At 34.2% G+C, this 22564-nt stretch overlaps 1 protein-coding gene across 1 annotated transcript; it reads right to left on the bottom strand.

The window, feature by feature from the left end:
* Positions 1–1495: 1495 nt before the first annotated feature.
* On the bottom strand, positions 1496–21822 carry LOC18107321 (uncharacterized). The gene is made up of 7 exons (XM_052448329.1): positions 20637–21822; positions 20410–20513; positions 2980–3051; positions 2830–2882; positions 1911–2004; positions 1681–1829; positions 1496–1595 (listed from the first exon to the last, which is right to left on the bottom strand). The coding sequence occupies exons 1-7, from the start codon at positions 21820–21822 to the stop codon at positions 1496–1498; spliced, it is 1758 nt and encodes a 585-aa protein (XP_052304289.1).
* Between the last annotated feature and the right edge of the window lie 742 nt (positions 21823–22564).

The following is a 22564-nucleotide window of genomic DNA, read 5'->3' as shown; positions in this document are numbered from 1 at the left end:
ATTCATAAGAGTAGCTTTACATTCGTGTTGGGATGATAGGGAATAATTGATGAGATTAGTTTGATTAAAAATAATACCCATATTGAAATGACCGGGTCTAAATTACGTAGTCAACTCCAGGCAAAGAGTTTAACTGATATAAATGAGTATCCAATTACAAAAAATGAAGAATGTCTAAAATGATTCACGATGATCACCAGAAATTGGTTTTGAAAAATTAATGATTTCCTATAGAATATGAGGATTTGGATATATGTTAATTATATGCATGGCTTTAAAAATTTAGATCTTATTCTTGTGTTTTGTATGCTTATATAAATTAATGTTGTAACAGGACCTTCTCGCACCTAAGACGCCTAATAATCTTCCAGGACATTACTTTTACTAAAATTATGTAATATAAGCTAATTGATAGTAGTAATAGCAATAATTCGTTACATGTAGAAACTTGTAAAAATAAATGGAATTTACAATGCATGTCATGTATATTATACCTGTTTTATAAAGACAGTGTACTTAATTTAATTTGTATATGTATTCATCGAGAAAGACCTTTCCGTAGTTAATCTTTAACTTGCTTCTTATCCATAAATATTAATCATGCAAATGTGAGTAATTAATTGTGTGTGATGGTTGATAAGATACAATAGAAAGAATAATTAGTGCGATGAAATTACAATCTAGGATAATTGGATCGGGAATTGCTACGACGGGTGTTGTATGAAATGATGATTATGAAGGGTTAATGTATATTCGATGATTAATTTCGATACTTGGGACGTCAAAATAAGAAAAGGAATTTTGCCAAAACTTTGGTAAAACAATGATAATTTGATATATTACTAGAATTAGAAATACATCAAGATCTAACCATTTGACAGTTTTTGGGATGGATCGGTTGACCGTTACACCGACACATAAAAAAAAATTGCCCAAATTTTTAAGTACCAAACCATAGGAATTAATTATAAATGCTTACGAAATTGTCAGGCGTTACAAGATAAAACATAAATCGAAGGACCAAATTGAAAAAGGTCAAAAAAGCATTGTTTTAATGTTACTATTTATCTTCTTAAAGTTTTTCCATCGAAAATCTGCTTTGATTACCTACTTTACAGGTGTATTTAATGCATCTAACCTTCATCAAATTTGGCAAAATGTGCACGAACTAATCACTTGACATCCCTCTACACCCCGGTATGGTCCTCACCGGCTCATTGGCAACACAGAGGACGTGTCAGCGGCCCAAATAGGCCAACTCAGACAGCCATGAACTGTCAAATTTGACAGTTCATGGTGTCTACTTTGAACCAACAGTTGAGATCCTTCCCACCAGAATCAAGGGCCGAAAGTTTTTCCCAGTGAAGACAAGATTACCCTCTTCCAACCCCGATAAATATGGGTGGATTTTATGGCTTGACCATGAAGAAAATCTGGTCCAAAAATAAAAAAAAAAACTAGCTATCCCCCTGTTTCCATTACTCTTCTCTCCCCGTCAGCCTTCTGCGGCTCTCTCCACCTCTTCTACAGCTGCCTTCTCTGACGAGAATACCAACAACCCCAGCCTATACACCCCCATGAACACCAGCTCCTCCCTTAGAGATCGTTATCTCCCACGAAAGTGAACAGTGACACCATTGCAAACTTCTTCCCGCACCACAGCAACCCAACCACCAACACCTTTGGCCACCACCACTATCACCGTCGGCTTGATCACCATCCTCTCCACCACACTTCTCCCTCTCCACCGATTGCTTCTCCCTCTTCCTCCACAGCAGCAGCAGCAGCAGTTTCAATAGCCCATCAGCACCACCATTTTCATTTTCTTCCTTCTCCAGCACCGGCAAAAACAACATCAGCGCGGAATCCTCCACAGACACCACCACCAACTTCAGGTCGACCACCTAGACCAGCATCTCCTCCCTAGCCTGGGTAGCCTCTTGCTCCTCTTCCCCTTCTTCCTTTTCTTCTTCCCCTTCTTCTTCTTCTCCTTGCAGAGTTTCACTGTTTTGAACAGTAGAACGTGAATTATAATTCATGTCCACTGTTCCAGTGGACTTTGGGCTGGGTCAATTCTGGCCCAGCCAATTGGTTGGGCCGGTCCCGTCCCAAACCAAAAAATAAAAAAGAGACGTTGGGTCGAGATCGGCCCAACCCCTTCTTGGGCTGAGCCCGACCCAGTTGATGGGTCGACCTAGCCCACACATTAAATGTTATATTATATTATTTTTTTGCATAAAAAAACAAAAAATTCCAAAAATCCTAAAAAAATTTGGATTTTTCTACATGTTGTTCTACCAATTTTGCTTAATATTGGGTTGTACTTTTACACTGTAAAATACAAACCCGATATTCTCTGAAATATTTCCATTAAATTAATTTTCCTTTAAATAAAAACAAAAAAAATATTTTGTTTCCATGCATATGGCCAAATCCTAAAACTTTTCCAAGCATATTTTCATTTAAAAAATTACATCTTTATCATGTTTTGAAAATCCAAAAAAAATAAAATGGATATCATAACTAATTTATGATCATCCATTAGGGTTTGACCAAAATATCAAAAACCTTTTTTCAATTTTTTTTTAGGGTCCAGATGTAGATTTTAATATATGTGGGGTGTAAAATTACATGATAAAGTATACCCTCATGTACTAAAGATACAAGGTGTAAATAAATGCGATGGTAAAATTTAGATTTTAGAATGGTTAGGATTTAATCCGATAAGGTAGAGACTCTCTCATGAAGAGAGATCTGTTTTGAACCTTAGAAAAAACTAACGAATAGAAACCCGATCTAGAAAAACAATCAAATAACAATGCAGCTTACCTTAGGTAGGATACACTGGAGGTGATGCGTCTTTGCCTTTCACAACCAATTCCCTACACAGACTCTCGCAGACCATAGGTTCCTAGTGACAATAATACTAGGTGGCGACTCTTGAACATTAATCATAATTTTATGATTAAATCCAAAAACCTTTCCAATACAACACTTCATCAGGGAGGCACGACATAAAGCCTCGTCGTCGCCGACAACGTCGCGGTGCACCTTGCAACAACAATAATAAATCCATAGTAAAAATGGGAGCTCTTTTAGTCTCTTTTAATAAAAGACTTATTTATAGTAGGCTTTTTAACTTTAAATCTAATCAAATTCTACTTGAAGTTGAGAATATGTCTTGGATGACGTCATATACACTTTTTGAATAATTGAAGTGGCTGGATGTTTTGTCAAATATTCTTGAATAATTAAAAAAGGTGGCTTCTTGAAGTTCTTTCTTGTATTTTGACTTTGAGCTTGATGATGCAAGGTTTTCTTGAATTCGAATTTTAGAGGTGAGAAACGTAAATTGTCCTTCTTGAGATAGAGTTGATGGGGATGCTTGCAGCTATGGAGTTTGATGAGATTATAGCCAAGCATGCATAACTTTAGAACAAGCTTGAGTTTCTCTGAATTTGGGTCCACCATTTGACTTTGATTTTCCTCCTGAGATCTAAAAAGTAACCAATATCTTCATCTACATCATTCATTATAATGGAGTCCCAAGATAGCAGGAGACACCAAAGGTTGAGATGAAATGAAAAGAGGCAGGAATTGAATTCAAAGGTATTTTTGCTGTAAGCAATTCCAATCCTTGTATGATTTTTTAGGGAGAATCTTACTTATTGAAGAAAAATATTGCCACCAATTGTTTGAGAACTAAGTTGGAAAATTCTTTGGACAATGTTTTATCAAAATGGATGAACATGAATGGTCATAGTGTTTTAGAAAAAAATAAATTAAACCAAGTTTGTTGATAATCAAAATAATTGGATCTTTGAGGTTGGTAGTATTGAGAAAATCTTTCAAGGTGTAGGGGTTTTGATTCATGTCTTGAAAGGTTAAAACCTTTTGAATTTTGAATTTTGAAAATACAAGATTGTTTACATCTTGATGATGAGTTATTTCAACGAAGTCAATATCAACTAGAATAATATCAACTAGAATAAACTCATAGAATTGTCTTGTTTTCAACATATTTTCTAAATTAACTTGAGAATAATAACTTCTTGACTTGACTTGAAAGGGTTAATATTTTTTCTCGGGAAAATTTGGCGGGTAATGAACACAAGTGAAAGTACAAGCAATAAGACAATAGCAAGATAAAAAAAAATCATAGTTGAAATAGAATAGAGCACAAGAATTCTAATTTATAGTTTTATTAATGAAGAGAAAAATCCACTACTTCTTTTGCTTCTTTAAGATGTTTTCAACTCTTTAAATAAGTTTAAAAATCAAACTAAACAAATTAGAAAACTCTAAAATAAAGAAAAAAATATTGAAATTCTTAAACAAACTTAGAGAAATAAAATTACCATTCTCAATATCTGATTTCTTAAACTAAATAGAAAAAATAAAATCACCATAAAAAAATATTTTCCTAAACTAAATAAAAAATAATAATAACTAAGAAATCTTAATTTCATAAAAACCCATGGCATCAACAATAACGTTGTTTAAGGTGCATTTTGGGATTGAACAAACAAGGGTGTTTGGAGAGATTAAGAATAATTTATAGGTGAGATGTTTAGACTAGGTCATGCTGATAAAAGGATTCAAAATTGATTATTTAAGACACTAGCCTCACAGTAACCCTCCTTGAAATAAATATTCTGAATGCTTGATGTTGTGGCTTGAATTGGTTTTGATGGTGTAAGAGCATATGAATTAGTCAAGAGTCTTTGGATAAAAAAGTCTTTTACTTCTTTCATGAATTCAATCTCGAAATCAGATTTTGATAAATTATCTTTTTACCTGGCAAAAATTTATTTTGACACAATATTTTAATTTTTTTTTCAACAACATATTTTATATATTGAAAATTTATTCGTAAAAGAAATTTCTGGAAAATTAATCATCTTGAAAATATTAGATGTACAAAATAATTAATATTTTTTTTTTTATAATTGAATAATTTTCTTGTGGACCCAATCAAATACCTAAATGATATTGCACTACATGTTCTTGACTTTGAAAGTTTTGTTTGAGAATACCACTGTAACTAATACAAAGGCATCAGTTCAACTATAAAAAAAAGTCTCTAGATCAGGAAGTCTTAAACATGAAAACTCTTGACTTGACTTTTAAGAGCATTCACAATTTTGATCATTTGATGATTCCAGGCATCCCATAAACAATAACAGTCTAAACAATTTTGTTTGATGACTTTTAAGGGTTTTTCTCAAGTCTTTTGTACAAAAGTTGACATATACTTCTAAGATTTGAAAAAATATCTAAAACATAATTGAGGCATCCCATAAACTCTTAAAGCTGGGTTTTACCCTTGATTTTATTTATAAATTTATTGGTAAATTTTATTGATCTAATGATAAGGGTTATTGATCCTTAATATATATTGTACCTGAAAAAATTATTTTTAATTGACATCATCTTTAAAGTTGAGATAACCAATCCATTTTGTTTGATAATATCGAGAAACTTTTGTAAGTTGTTGAAATATTTGGTTATTGATTTTAAAATTAAAAGGACATCATCTATGTATATAATCATAAATTTTAAATATAGATTAAAGATGTTATTCATGATGTTATGAAGTTTTGAAGGAGTATATTTTAGTTCGAAAGACATTACATCTCATTTGTAATGACCGAATGAAATAATGATTGTTGTTTTGTAATGATATATATATATTTTTTTTTTATCAATTTAGACTTGCTAGAATATTGATTTCATATCAAAATTTGAATATATTGAAGCATTTTAAAGTCTTCTGATAAGAGAGAGTGTATTGGATATCTAATATATTGAAGCACTTTGTTGAGAGGCATGAGATTTATGACATGTCTTACTACACTTCTTTCTATTTCAGCTTGATTTCAGACATAAAAAGGTACGTGGCACACAACCATGATGATTTACTAGGGCTTATAAGACACTTTTTGAGAAGTTCATTAATTTAATTTTTTTTAATAATATTCACTACCAGAAAACCGGAGAAAAGCAACGGAATTACCGACGGAATTTTTCTGTCGGTAATATATACCGACGAAAATAATTCCGTCTCCAAATCTGTCGGTATATACCGACGAATTTATTCCGTCGGTACTTCCGTCGGTATATACCGATGGAAATATTCTGTCGGTATATACCGACGGTTTTGCCGATGGAGTATACAGTTCGTCTGGAAATACGCAACGGCATGGTGACGTCAGGCGATTTTACCGACGGAAATTACCGAGGGATTCAAACTGAGATAGCCGTACAGTGACGTGGCGCTATCACCGACGGCATCACCGATGAAATCATCGACGGAAGTATTCCGTCGGTGATTCCGTCGGAAAAAACCATTATATGCCCCCATCTCCCAACACTCTCTTCCTCTGTTTCTCCTTCTTCTTCTTTCCCATCCCACCTCTCCCCTCCCAAACTGCAGCCAAACACCCATCCCAAACTCTCCACTATTCTCAACACGAGCACTCAAGTTTCTTATATCTTGTACGTGGTCACAATATCCGTTTCTTGTAGATTTTATCATTTTTTTGTAAGTAAATCTATCCTTTTTAGTTTTAATATTTAATTGTGAATTTTATTGTTTTAGTATATGTATTTTGTTAGCGTTTGTACTTGTTTAATTGTTATTTGTCAAAGAAACTTGTAGTATGAATGTATAATTTTGTAGTTGTTATAGTTTGTTTTAGATTTTGTCAAATTATATTTGTTTGTAAATTGTTGAAATTTTGTTTGACTTACACCGAATTAAATGTGTCGTTGTGATGAAATAAATAATTAATAGCTTGTTTAAGTGTCTTGTTTAATTGTTATCAATTATATTTCAAAGTTGTGATTAATTCTGTAAATTTATATATGTATAAATTTGTATGTATGAACGTTGATAGTTGATAATTGATAATGAATATTTAACATAAGTGTTGTTTTAGTTTGTTGGATAATGTCGGGGAAAACCAATATTTTTGTTATGTTTTATAGAGGTTCAATAGAAGTCATGGATGATCGTTCATGGATGTATCGGGACTCACCCCAAGGATTGCAGAGGGTGGATTATTGTAACGGTGTCCAGGGTTTTATTAATTTCACAACATCTATTCCGAGGAATTTTACTGATGGCGGAATTAGGTGTCTATGCAGGAAGTGTAAAAATTTAAAGTTTCTGCATCAAGATGTTATAACGATGCATCTTCTAACCAAAGGGTTCATGGAAGATTACATGTGTTGGTATGCTCACGGAGAACTATTTGTTCCTGATGAGAGCATGGAAGAACAGGTGGTTGGGTCAACTTCTAGTGCTAGTAACATGCATGAAGTTGGAAATGAGAACAGTAATCCTTACAAGAATATGGTTATGGATGCAATGAGAATGAGTGAAGCTAATGTCAGGGAATGTCCAATCGTAGAAGAAGAACCTAATGCAGATGCAGCAAGGTTTTTTGATCTGTTGAGAGATTCTGACGAACCATTATGGGATGGCTGCACGAACCACAGTAAATTATCAGCCGTAGCACAGTTGTTCACCATCAAGTCAGATCACGGGTTGAGTGAGGCCGGTTATGACAAGATTATTGAATGGGCGAGAAGCATTTTACCTGAAGGGAACAGGCTGAAAGAGAACTTCTATGCTGCCAAGTCCATGATGAAACCCCTCGGTTTAGGATACCAGAAAATTGATATATGCCCTAACTTCTGCATGTTATACTACCTTGAAAATGCTGAGATGACCGAGTGCATGACATGCGGGCATTCCCGTTACAAACCCAGAACTGGTAGAGGGAAGACTCTCGTGGCATATAAAAAACTTAGATACTTCCCAATCACACCTAGACTGCAGAGGTTATTCATGTCACCAAGGACTGCTGAGCACATGACATGGCACCAATCACACTATGCGGTTGATGGAGTGATGGTTCATCCTTCTGACGGTGAAGCCTGGAAACACTTTAACAATATGCATCCTCCCTTTTTAGCTGAATCAAGGAACGTGTGTCTTGGGTTGTGTACAGACGGATTCAACCCATTCGGGTCATTTGCTGCTCCTTATTCTTGTTGGCCGGTCATACTGACGGTTTATAACTTGCCACCGGGGATGTGTATGAGGCCGGAGTTCATGTTTTTATCTATGGTCATACCAGGTCCGAGCAGTCCGGGGCGAAATATAGATGTTTGTCTTCGTCCATTGATTGATGAGTTGACGCAGTTGTGGTCCTCTGGAGCTTTGACTTATGACATCTCGAGGAAACAAAATTTTGTTATGAGAGCGGCTTTGATGTGGACTATCAATGATTTCCCAGCTTATGGAATGGTTTCTGGTTGGAGCACGCATGGAAAGCTAGCATGTCCATATTGTATGGAGAACAACAAGGCATTCACGCTAACAAACGGGGGTAAAGCTTCTTTTTTTGACTGTCACCGTCGTTTCTTGCCACATAACCACAGGTACAGAAAGAACAGAAAGGATTTCTTTGTTGGCAGAGTTAAAAGTTAGAGGACCGGTCCAGTACAAATGGATGTATCCATTCGAGAGGTTAGATATTACAGTTGCTATTTAACTGTGATGAGCTGAGACCTTTTATTAAGTAAGTAGATGTTCGACTTAAACTTTGTCAAGAGTGTACTATTTATGTTTTGTGATACCATACACTCATATACTTTGGAACAACTTTGCAGGCAACATCGACGATACTTACTGTCCAATAACTCACAGCTGACTGAATCCCAGATCTTTCAATTACAAGATGAACAATTTGCCACATGGTTTAGAACACATGTAAGTCCTAGCACAAACTCATTATCTCTTGCAATGTAATTAATTGTAGTCAATGTTACATAATATCTGTTTATTGATTATTGTTGTATTTAATTTACAAGCTAGGTTTATCAAATGGGAGGTAGTGCTGCTATTTCACTGTCTTTACTATGTCTGGGCCCTGAAAGAAAAGTCAAGTGCTATAATGGATATGTCTTTCATACTGAAGAATACGGGCATGGAAGAAAGACATACAACAACGGTGTTTGTATTAAGGGATCGACTTCTAGTGAGTTTGAAGTTGACTACTACGGTAGATTGGAAGAGGTCATCGAACTGCAATATCATAGCGAGCAAAATAGAGTGTTTTTATTCAAATGCTATTGGTATGACACAACTGACAGAGGAATCAGAGTAGATCCTCACTATGGTCTCGTTGAAATCAATTCAAAAGCTAGACACCGCAACGTAAACGACGTCTTTGTTTTCGCAAAGCAATGCCAACAAGTTTATTACACATACACCCCTTCCTTTAGAAAGGACCGATCAAGAGTTGATTGGTTATCCGTTTTAAAAACAAAACCCAAGGGTCGTGTCGAGGTTGTTCAGGATGAGAACGAAAACACAAGTGTGATAGATGAAGTCTTTCAAGCTAGTGAGTTGATTGAACCATACCGAGTTGCTCCGTCGATTGACTTAGAAGAAAATTCGAATTTTCGTGTTTTCAACGATAGTCTTGTTGATGTTGACGCAGAGGAGTTGAATGTTGTTCTGAGCTCTACTAGTGGAAAAAAGAATGTTGTTGAAGAAGATGATAACGAAATTGAAGAGTGCGATGAAGCTGATGATAACAATTCAATAGAGGACGAAGATGAAAATTCCGACTAACTAAACATGTTATAGAGCCTTATTTTTATAATGTAATAATTTGAAACATGAAATATTTATTCTTCTTTAAGGGTCAGCCTTTGTTATTGTGTTGTGTGTGCTGTAAGATTGCAATTCAGGATTTTTTGAGAGGGTTACATGAAAAAAATAAGAAAAATTTACCTTTTCACCAACGGATATACCGACAGAATATAACCCGTCGGTATTTCACAGAGAGTTGCAAAAAAATTACGGGATTTTGCCACAATCACCGACGGATATACCGACGGAATATAACCCGTCGGTATTTCACAGAGAGTTGCAAAAAAATTACGGGATTTTGCCACATTCACCGACGGATATACCGACGGCATTACCGACGGACCACGCATGTCTGACAAGTGTCCGTCTGCAGTAATACCGACGGCATTACCGACGGACCACACATGTCTGACACGTGTCCGTCTGCACGAATACCGATGGCATTTCCGACGGAATTACCGACGAATCTAAAAGTTTGGCAGGATTTTTGATTTTTTTGGTGCGAATTTGAATTTATTTCTGACGGAATTACCGACGGAAATTAATTGCACCGACAGCAATTAATTTCCGTCGGTAATTCCGTCGAAAATTATGCTATATATACCGACGGCATTACCGACGGACCACACATGTCTGACACGTGTCCGTCTGCACGAATACCGATGGCATTTCCGACGGAATTACCGACGAATCTAAAAGTTTGGCAGGATTTTTGATTTTTTTGGTGCGAATTTGAATTTATTTCTGACGGAATTACCGACGGAAATTAATTGCACCGACAGCAATTAATTTCCGTCGGTAATTCCGTCGAAAATTATGCTATATATACCGCCCCCCCCCCCCCCCCGCGCACCTTCTCCTCTTCTCCCTTTCACTTCACTTCTCCTCTCCTCTTCTCCTCTTCTCCCTTTCTCTTCTCCTCTCATTTATATTTAGCTTTTAGAAGGATTTTATTGTTTTGGTGGTAGTTTTAAAAGGTATGTATTTATTTTTCTTTATCTTTGTATTTTTTTTATTTTAATTATGATTATTTTTTTTGGTGTTCTTTTTTTTGTATATTGTTTGTAGATAAAATCTTAAATTTAACACATTATTAAGGTAAGCATTTTTTATTCCCAAATTTATTTTGAATTGATATAATGTTTTTTAGTTTTGTGTATTGTTTGTTAATTTTGTGTTTATGTTGTGTGTTGTGTAGTGTTTTTTAGTTTTTTAATTTTATTTATTAATTTTAGTTTTGATATTATTGTTTGTATTGCTATAATTGTTATTGTTGAATTTATGTTAAAAATGTTAGTTTATAAATATAATTGTTATTGTTGATTTATTTTTAAAATGTTAATTTATATATATAGAATTGCATTTAATTAGTTTATCTTAATTTAGGATATTATTGTTTGTATTGCTATAATTGTTATTGTTGAATTTATGTTAAAAATGTTAGGTTATAAATATAATTGTTATTGTTGATTTATTTTAAAAATGTTAATTTATATATATAGAATTGCATTTAATTAGTTTATTTTAATTTAGGATATTATTGTTTGTATTGCTATAATTGTTATTGTTGAATTTATGTTAAAAATGTTAGTTTATATCCGTAAATTTGAATGTATGACTTTAATCTAATGTTTGTAACTCTAAGTACCAATTTAACAATGAATGTTCATAGTTGTAATTATATATGATGTTATTGAATAAAATGTTGTGTTGATGATGATGAGTTGGGTTGAGATCTAGGATGATTGGATCGGGATGTGAAATAAAATTGGAAGTGTAATATGATTTTGTCGACAACTTGGGACCCCCCAGTACAGGGGAGACTCTGTCGAATGTTTTTTAAAATAATCGAAGTTAATTATGTAATTATTCGTATACATTTGTGTAGATGCGTAGAATGAAATCTACAGCACGTCGTCAGAAGACGGTTGCAGCTAGTTCTTCTAGTAGCGAGGAGGACGTATCCTTAGGTGTTGATCACAGCGAGGAATCTACGCCAACTTGTGATGCTGCCTCTTCTAGCGCGGTTTCACAGCGCAGAAGCGGTGTGCCTTCACAGCGGGGTCAATTCACCCGCAAGTACCAGGCACAATGGAAGGATGACCTCTCAATGTAAGTTTGTTTAGGTTTTAGTTTTTTTTTTATATACTTATAACATAATTTATGAACAACTAATTAATATTAATTACTACTTTTATTTAATTTCAGGTTCACAAACATTGAGGCTGCAAGGACTATAACATTGGCGTTTAAATCGTCGATGGAGATTCCATTGTTTCAATGAAGCCAGGTTTCCAAACATCCTGAGTGGAAACCTAATATCGATGCATGGTTTAAGCGATTTCAGGTCGGTGTTAATTTTTAATTTACAGCTTATTTTTAATAAATAATTTTTATAATTTTATATCTTGTACTATTTTTATTTTATATGAATTATTTATATACACAGAACAAATTTGAGTGGGATAGGGCGGACAACAATGTTGTGAGGAGGGTATGGGAGAATCACGCGGCAACTAGGTAACATCGAAAATAATATTTATTTTTGTTTTATAATTTTATGTTTTAAATTCTAATTTGTTACTATGGAAGTAGGTTGCGTGATTTTTGGTATGACACCAAAAAAAAATCAAAAAGACATGCGAGGGATAACGGTCTTGAAGGATGGAATGAGGTGGCGGTTTGGCAGGAATTCAAACCGCCATTCATCTCGGGGGAAATATGGACGGCATATATTGAGCACGTGACCTCAGAGCGGTTCTCACGGCGCTCACAGTCTGGCGCCGACAACCGAAACAGGCAAATTTATGGTTCGGTGACCACGCACATTGGCGGATCCGTCCCATTCAGCGCACATGCAAAGCGGATGGTAAGATTAATTTTATTGAAATATATCGTTAATTAATTTGTCGTTCCTTATAATATATTTAACTTTCAACCTATTTTTTCCTTACAGGCTGCGTCTCTTAGACGTGAACCGAGTCCAATGGAGCTGTTTCTAGAGACGCATGTGCGGAGTCAAGACCGCCAAAAGGGGGTGCAGCAGTTCGTGGACAACCGTGCTCAGCACTTCATGGTATGTTCGTTCATTCATTTTATTTTGTAAGTTATTATTTTCTTGAATTGCATCTTGAATTGCATTTGATGATTTTTTTTACTGATGGAATTTTCAGGAGACCTATAATAGCCGGTTGAGGGAGAGATATGGGGACAATCCGTCGACCCATCCAGATTTCGATCCAGATTTGTGGATGGAGGCGGGATCGTCTGGTAGACCCGATAAAAACAGGGTCTACGAGCTCTTCAACACTACGCCTGACAACTTGCGTTCGACTCGTAGTGTCTCAACTGTTGGAAGCTCTCCATCAGTATAGAACACCCAGTTTGAGGAGTTCATTGCGTTGAAACAACAATATCAACAACTCTCGACGAATTATGATGAGCTCCGTCAAATAGTCATGGAGATGAGATCAAAGATGGGTGACGATACTTGTGCAGCTTCTTTTTGGCCGTATGGTCCCGGGAACAACCAGCCTCCTCCTCCTCCGCCTCCTCCTCCAGCTCTGCCGCTATTCTAGTTTAATTTTGTTTTTTAAACACATTAAATTTGTAATGAATATTATTACTTTTACATTTTTAATGTTTAATGCATTTTTATTTGTTTATTAAGGTTTTTTACAATTAATAAATTATTTTTTATATATTTTTTAAATAAGTACCGACGGATATACCGACAGATAATATCCGTCGGTATTTAACAGAGAGTTGCCGAACAATTACCATCCATGCCATATTTACCGACGGACTTACCGACGGATAATCTCCGTCGGTATTACATAGAGATTTGCAACAAAATTACAAGCCATGCCATAATTACCGACGGATTGGTCGTCGGTAATGCCATCGGTAATTACCCTTGAAATTACCGACGGATTTATTCCGTCGGTAATGTTCCCGCGGGAAAATTTTTTTTGGCGCGCGCATATCCGTCTGTATTTCCGTCGGTGTTTCCGTCGGTGGGTCGTTTTTTTTATTTGCGACAGAATTAGCGATGAAAATGGGATTTACCGACGACTGTTATACCGACGGACGTGTTCCGTCGGTGAGTCCGTCGGTATTATTTTCACCAACGGATTTCATTGTTGTCACCGACGGAATGAGTCCGTCGGTAAAACTGGATAATGTTGTAGTGATTTTAGTATATTTTTTATTCATTTGAATTGGTCTTTCCTATGTAGGGATTTTCTTTTCATTAAAACCTTTTTCATAAGGTAACTGCACTTATGACATTATTTTTTAATTCTAAAAGGCACTAGGCAAGTTGGAACATAATCATTTTCTAGATGGTAATGACTTTGGAATACTGACGTGAGGTAATTTCCAATAATCATTGTACGTCTTGATCTCATTATCAAAGTTTAGGAACTTGAATGTTTGAATTTTGAGAGTTAGCTTCAATTCGAAGAGTTTGATTTATAGATGATTTTTTGAGAGCTTTTGGAGCTATGTTTGTATCCATGATTTTGTAATATATTCTATAGATGATGACTATATTTTTGGAATCTCGAAGCTTATCAGTTGGAGTCTTAACAAGTCTCAATACTTAGAGTTAAAGTTTTCACTATAATATCTAGGTTGAATAATGAGATAGTGATATTTGGATAACAATTCAAGTATGTAGAACCATTAGCAAGATTTGATTGAAAGATTGTAAGTAGTGAGTTTGAAAAGGTCATAAATTTGTGGTCTCTTGAACACATGAGTATGGGAGAGTCTAATCCGAGATGATGAATTGGTTTGATTATAATTTGTATTAGGGGTGATTATTTTCGGTTATGTTTTTATAAAAAAAAAATAACCAAACTGGTTTTTTGAAAAAACCGAAACCAAAACCGGTTCAAACCGACCAGTTTCGGTTTGGCTCGTTTTTTTCTGGTTTGACTCAGTTTTTTTTCGATTTGGGTTCAGTTTGGTTCGGTTCGGTTTTTTCAGTTTCAGGGTTATAAAACCAAAACCAAACTGAACCGGTCGGTTTTTTTCACGGTTCGGTTTTTTCAGTTATTTTTTTTTTGTTTTCTCGGTTTAATCGGTTTTTTGATTTTTTTTACTCACCCCTAATCTGTACTAAACCCATCTGAAAAAAAATTATCTTTCGTTAGTTTTTGGAACAAAAAATTAAGGAAAGATATAATTGTTTCAAATTGTTTAATGAAGGCTGGTCTAGATCATATATAATTGGCATTACAGTACAGTGCCGGTCTAACTTGAAAGATGTTAATGCCCCATTAATTGCGACGCCTAAGCTCATAACCATATCCATGAATGATGATCACCATTAAGGAAGCTCATAGGAACTCAATTTCTAGTTGCTTCTTAATTTGTCTTCCTGGACATGCATGTGATCTAAAGGAACAAAGGGAAATTAAATGCTTAAGCATGAATGTGATGTGATCGTTCTATATATGTTCGTCTTCAAGCTTTGAAATTTTTATAGCCCAATTATTATTATTTTTTTAATTTTTTTTATGTGGGAAAAGAGTATCAAAATTGTGGGAAATATATATTAGAATATTTCATGGACTGAACTGCTCTATGATTGTGCATTTATAGCCCAATTATTATTATTTTTTCTTTTTCCTGTTGATTGCATTTTGGAATCCATTAGATTTGACATAATTTGAACTGGAAGAATGAATTGGGTTCACCTTCATTTGTTCTGTTTTAATGTGACTGAGAGCCTTGTTTTTTTAAATGTTATTGTCACTCATTTAGAAACTGACTAAGTAGAGTTTGCAGTCAGATTAACATACAGTATTCATTCATTCCATTAAGCCTTAATGGAGTAGTGAATGAATAAAATGACTTTTATTATATGTTCTTTGCCTGAGGTCCTCTACTACTTGGATGCTGAACTGGAGCATTGGAGGTTCCCACATTGCCCCATTGTTGGTATATTTGAGCAACTCTGAAACATGAAGCTGGCCAATAGGTGTCTATAAGTAGTACAGAGATTTTACAATAGAAACTATTCAAGTAAAATTTTGGTGCAATCAGTGTTCTATATGCACGAACAAATTTAGGGCTTCACTGTAATACCTCAGATACTGTCAAAATATGCTTCTTGGAATTCGGAAGCTTAGATCATCGGTTAACATGTCTGGTGTTGGTACGTGCTTCATGAAATGATGTTACCTTTTCTCTTTCTGAACGTTATTTCCAGGTTGGAAATTCAAGTAATTAGTTCAAATCCTAGAAGATGAATGGTGGCTTAGAAATTAGAATGCTGTGAAAAAATCATTCCCTTATTCATTTTTCAAATTAGAAAAGACATAACTTTTTGCTTGAACTTTTAGAATATAAAAAAATCATACTTTTATATCTATGATCTTTAAATCTGAAGACATATCATCTGGTTTAATGAAAGTGCTATTAACATACCAAACTTTATTAGATTGTTGTTGTGCACTTAGGAAGGAATAAAATACTTGTCCTCCTTTATTGTTTTCAATAGCATAATCAGCTTCGTAGTTTTCTACGTTGTCTTTTTACTAGAAGTACCTTTGTGAATGTTTGGGATTTCTGTCTTTTGCATCTATACGAGCACTCTTTTACTTAGTGTCCACCTCATTTTCAAGTTCTTTGTTCATCTATGGTGACACCTGTGTAGTTTAAAGTAAGGGAATATCAGAGTACACAGTTATTCTAGCATAATTTTGAGATACTTTTTAAGGGATTGAGATTTTTATTGGCTGAGAGCTCCCTATAAGGTACTTGGATGGTCAGCCAACAATTTAGTGATATTTGACCGAGGCATCTCCTGTTTTTGAAACTTCAATGGTAATGACCGTAGTTCATTTTTCAAGACTTTGATCATATAAATTTTTCCAGTTAGTCTTATATAGGACCTACTATCTACTATCAGATCACATGTCAGCTTGACTCTGTTTGTTCTGGCTGGTATTATTATTTTGCTTGTTGATTGCATTTGTTTTTCTATGCAAGATGTTTTTCAAGCAATTGCTATCTATTTGTATGTCTGCAATATGCTAAGTTTGAGAATTCCTTTCTTTTCTCCATTTCAGAGCGGTTGTGTGCAAAGGATGAATAGATGTGAACCTGCTATTGATCAATGGTACAGATTCGGTTCTGAAGGTGGCTTGATCAAGTTATCTTTGGAGTTGGCATTTTTACACATGCAGAAAAAAGTTGCTTACTTTAAACAAATATTTTACATCAGGCTATCTAGTTACATGCAAAAGCTGCAGGTTGTTTAAAAATGGTGGTTATTTTGGTTTTGGTGATTTAAGCACTCATTACTGCAATATCAGCAATGAGAAAAAGCAACTACTGAAAATTGCTCTTAATGGTGAAAGCATTATACATCAGGCTTCCTCGTAGTGAAAGCTAGCCAAAGCGATGCTTTTGTTTACTGAAGGTGTTATTTGCGCAGCAGTTCGCATGCCGTGCATCTGCTTGCATAATTGTTACAGTGCTTCCAGCTTGGATAATTAATTGGTGATGTTGGATTGTGTTGCGGCAAACAATTCTTGCGCTGGGATTCTGATGAATTGTGGCGTGATTTTTGTACTCAATGTCAGAAGGTAACGCATACCATTCATATTGATTTATTCATCTTATTTCCGGGAGCAATGAACATAAGTGGATAATGAGATTTGGGATGCATGCTTGAAAATGTTCTCACGTTTTTGGTTCGACACATTGAAACAATCTGCACATTTCTTCTTTCTCTTGTTTCATTGAAGTGAAACTAACTAAAACATTAAGGAGTGTTTGAAAATGTAGTAGTGATTGCGGTTTAAAGTGTTTTTTGTTTAGAAATAAATCAAAATAATATATATTTTTTATTTTTAAAAAATTATTTTTGACTTCAGTACATCAAAACGATCTAAAAAAAAAACAATACTTTTAAGAATTTTTTTTTTCAAAATTTGGTGGAACGCGGTTCGAACTGCGTTTCCAAACAAAGTCTAAGAATAAAATTAAAAGTATGAGTTTTTCACCGTGCATGATCTTACTATTCATTCTCTCACATATTATTGTTGATGGACTGTGCAAATTTTTTTGTTTTTCAATTTGGTTCTTAACCTTCTTTTTCGGCAATTTAATCACAATTAAAGATCAATAAATTTTTATTTCTTATGAAAGAGTGATTGAAAGAAGAGAGATCTAAATGAAAAAGGCGCCAAATATGGTGGTGTGCCTTAAGTTTTGAAAATGATGCACTTTGGTCCTCGAATTTTAAAAAATAAAGATTATACAATTTCGATACCTATTTTTCAATTTAATTTTGGTACGAAAGTTTATTCTTGTTATTTTTTAGTTCCTGGTTGAGACAGAAGAGAGGGGTCGCTGGATTTCAGCAGTAGAGAGAGAATCATGTCGTTGACAACGATTTAGACCACTAAAATGGATAATATTTGTGTCAAATAGTTCTTTTTAACTGGGAGAGTTTATATTAGGTGTTTTTCTTACCTTTAAAGTTCGTGAAAAAACAAATATGATCTTAGGTTGATTTTTGGTTTCAGGTTCATTTATTTTTTTCAGAGGGTTTTTGGTTTTTTTGAGGTCATGAATAGTTTTATCATGATTTTTAAGGTTTTTTATAGGTGTTTTGGGTCAAAATGAGTTGTTGGATAAAAAAACTTAGGTCCTGATTTTCCGACCACCACAGTGGTCGGAATTTGGGCAAGATCAGATGACGTGTTGTCTATCTAAATAGGCGACGTGTCTTTTGAATTTTTTTTTCAAAAAAATTGAGGTGGATCATATCATTCGCTCCAAGTGCAATAAAAAAGGGGGCTCACTCAGGTGAGCCCTAATGAAATGGGCCAGGCCCAACAACACTTGACCTTTTTTACCCTATTTTTTCAATTAATGCTTCTTTTTATATGGTTTTTTTTTTGTAAAATAAAAAATCAGTTATATTTAGATTAATACCTTTTTTTTATTTTGTTTAGAGTCTCTTTTAAATGATGATTATTTTTTTGTTATGTTTTTAATTTTTGAAGAGGTTTTTCTAATTCATTTATAATTCTTTTTTTTATCTTTTGTATAGATGAACTATATTTTTGAAAATAAAAAATATTTATTTTCAAATAATATTTCTAATATGTGTAGTCTTCCATAATATGTTTTTTATTTTATTCAATCAATTTAATGTGTTTGTCTATTTCTATTATCGTTTGATTGAATAAAAAAACATTTTAATAAACAAAATTTAGCAAACATAATTGTGTAAATATTCCGTCTTGCGAGATTAAATATCTTGATTTGCACCTGTCTCTTGATTTTTCAAGTTTTATTTTTAGGTATTGTTAATGAATTTTTATTTATTTATTAGCACACATAGTTCTCGATTTACTTGATTACATGTATGTACAAATCTTTTGATCTACACTTCAATTTTTAAAATTACAGAAATGCATTGAAAAAACCTGCATATACAATGTTTTTATAGAAAATAAAAATATCTAACTCGCGGTGAAGTGCGGATCATATAACTAGTAAGTACTAAATTGAAGTGATAAAAAATAACATAAAGCACAAGTAAATTGCATAGAAAAGTCATCAATGATAGAGCATAGTTTTGAAACCCGACCCGACATCGACCCGGTCAAGTGATCGGGTCACGGGTCAGATGGGTTGACCCGGGTTGACCCGGGTCAACAAAAAAAAACACCTATAAAAAAAACACATAACTAGTTACAATGCAACACTTACATAAACCAAATTTAAATTATAAACCAACAACATAAATTTAATTCAATATCCAAAACACAAACAAAATATAAATTCTAAAATATTTAAAACAAAACATCCAACCACATAAATTATAAAATATTTAAAACAAAACATCCAACAACATAAATTCTAAATCAACAACACATTCACTTTTGTTGAATGAACACATTAAGGTCTTCTGTGTCCATAGGAGCAAAATTTGGATCAAATGTCGATGGAATTAAGCCAATCTCGTCAACACCTAATAAATCATCAGCATGCTCCTTTGAAACTTCATCGTCACAATCATGTTCAATATCATTAACATTTATGACATCTACATTTCAAACACAATTAATAAATAAATATTATGTGTTAAATAAAACTTTATTTTAAATAATATTTATCACTAAATAATCAATCATTAATTACCATCATCTAAAGTATCTTGTATGATCATAGTTGATAGAGCTTGGTGAAAACTTTCTGCTTCTTCAGTTGTCAAGATTGACGGGTCATCTTCTACTATCCAATTTTCAATGTCACAAATTGTCTCAACATTAATTGGATCATAATTTCGTCCTTTCCAATAATTCCTATATATTAAAAGTGAAGATAAACACAATATATGTATTAATAATGTTACTAAATAAGATAAAATAATATTTAAGGAATTAGAAAAAAGAAAAATACTTTTGTTTCAATCTTAGATTGCAGTGGACGTAAACAAGGTCATTAAGCCTTTGGTGCTCCAATCTATTTCTCTTCTTGGAATGAATATGTTCAAACATACTCCAATTTCTCTCACATCCCGAAGAACTACAATTTTGACTTAACACTCGTATAGCCAACTGTTGTAGATTTGGAGCGCTGGTTCCATATGTCATCCACCATTCATCTATACAAAAAAATAATAAGTAAAAGGAGACTATGTCAAATAATATTTTTAAATATAAAAATTATATACTTGGAGGCATAAGGGTGCGATTATTTATTACGGACACTCGACCAAAGTCATGTTCAGCATTCCTAAACAACTTCATCTCACTTGTAATCTCACTTTGCAATGGTAGATTTTCATGTGCATACTTCTCAAGAACATCTAGAAGTCCAGAAATGGTGCTCATATGTTGATCCATTATATTTGCATCATATTGAAATCGAGGATTCAACCAAAATGCCACTGCATAAAGATGTCTATAAAATTGTCCATCTCATCGATTACTGATAATGTCTATGAAAGGTTTCACTCTAGCCTTTCTCTTTTGAAATCTCCTCATCATTTCTTCTTTTGCATGATGAATAGCATCATACAAATATCCCATCGAAGGTCTATCATCACCATCAACCATTCGTAGAACTCGAATTAAAGGCTCACTCATTCGCACAATTATTGCACATTCTTCCCAAAACAGAGAGTCTAGCACACTCTCAACAAACTTTTTTCCTTTGCTATCTTTAGCATAAGCAGATGAGACCCATTCCCTAGATGTCACCATAGCTCTCAACTCATCTTTATGAGCTAAAATGCTTTGCAATGCAATGAAATTGGTAGCAAAACGAGTAGGAGCTGGACGAAGTATTTCTTTTCCTCCAGTGAACTTCTTCATCAAATACAATGGATAACAATGATTATAAATGTACTTTGTGATACCAGAAGCATGCTTAATAACACAACAAACCGACTGCAATTTACCAATGTCCTGGAGTATGAGGTTGATGCAATGAGCAACACAAGGAGACCAAAATATTGAAGGAAATTCTTCCATCAATAACTTGCCAGCAGCAACATAATTTGCAGCATTATCAGTCACCATATGCACAATGTTTTCTACCCCAACATACAAAACAACCTCTCTAAACAACTGATACAACAACCTAGCAGTCTTTGAGACATCTGATACATCCACGGTTTTCAAAAAAATTGTTCCTTTAGGACAATATACTAAGAAGTTAATTAAAGTCCTCCTCTTCTGATCTGTCCATCCATCAGCCATTAATGTGCAACCAGTCTTCTTCCAAATCTCTCGATAAGTCTCAACATAAATCTTGACTTCATCAACCGCTTTTGCCAAGTAATAACCACGAATAGCATGCAAGTTTGGTCTTTTATAACCAGGACCCATGGCTGTTACAGCATCTATGGCATGCTGATAATACACAGAATTAACAGCATTAAATGGCACACATGCATCAATCATCCACTTCGCTAAAGCAAGATCACACCGTTCAACTGCTTCCTTCCTTTGCCAACAATTCTGAAGAGACTTTTGAGCACCAGGAGTTGTTCTCGGCATGAAATATGTCCCTAATGTTGCAGATTTCTTCTGTTTTCCACAACTTGTAGTCGATTGTTTTACAGTGCTGGTGCTTTGAATCTTTTTCTTTTTTGCAACCTTCAGTGGTAACATATGTTTTTTAGTACTGACATCCTCATCATCCTCATCATCACCATCATCATCTTCTTCATCTTCTAATTGCCTAATCATCATCTCTTCATGCTCCCTTTGTCGTGCATTAAATGGATTGAATTCTGCTTGCATTTCTCTAACTCTTTTTTTTTTGTTTCAGCATTTCCTTTAAGATTCAAAAGCATTTGATGTCGAACATCAGGAGGACATTTACGACATTGTTCAACTTCTCCTTTAGCTCTAGCTAAATGTTGCTTAAATCGATTAATGCCACCACCCGCAAATACTTTAGCACAATATAAACAAACTAATTTAGTTTTTTTACACCCAACACTAAGTTCAGGAGCTTCTCTACAATGACCCCATGCCAAATATGTTCTTCCTCTACTACCACTTGACATGGAAATTGAAGGTTGAGATGATTGGGCCGTTGAAGGATCACTACTTGGAGTACTACCATCATGTGAAGACATTTTCAGAACCTAACATAATTTATAAGAGGGAATATAATTTAAAGCCAAATCATTTTGCAATCCATTAATTAAATTCTAGAATTTAATTAAATTCTAGAATTGGGAGAATTTAGTATATAAATATACTGGGAAAGGAGAGGCAATGATGCCGATAAAATCTCCCAATTCTTTCATGCTATTAGTACTTGATGTTAATTGCACAACTAATATTCTCTCCTGTTTGGACAAGAAAAGGCAAATTCAAGAGGAGGGAGGGCGCCATCTATATT

The sequence above is a fragment of the Populus trichocarpa genome, chromosome 17 (assembly GCF_000002775.5).
Source record: "Populus trichocarpa isolate Nisqually-1 chromosome 17, P.trichocarpa_v4.1, whole genome shotgun sequence".
Taxonomy (NCBI): Eukaryota; Viridiplantae; Streptophyta; class Magnoliopsida; order Malpighiales; family Salicaceae; genus Populus; species Populus trichocarpa.
The sequence above is the reverse complement of the archived record's forward strand: the minus strand, read 5'-3'. Positions and strand labels throughout refer to the sequence as shown.

Coding starts and splice junctions, on each gene's coding strand:
- LOC18107321 (XM_052448329.1), bottom strand. CDS start 21,822: ATGTTACCACTGAAGGTTGCAAAAAAGAAAAAGATTCAAAGCACCAGC. Junction 20,514..20,636: donor ACCTTTCATAGACATTATCA/GTAATCGATGAG, acceptor CTGGACTTCTAG/ATGTTCTTGAGAAGTATGCA. Junction 1,596..1,680: donor GATAGTGGTGGTGGCCAAAG/GTGTTGGTGGTT, acceptor ACGATCTCTAAG/GGAGGAGCTGGTGTTCATGG.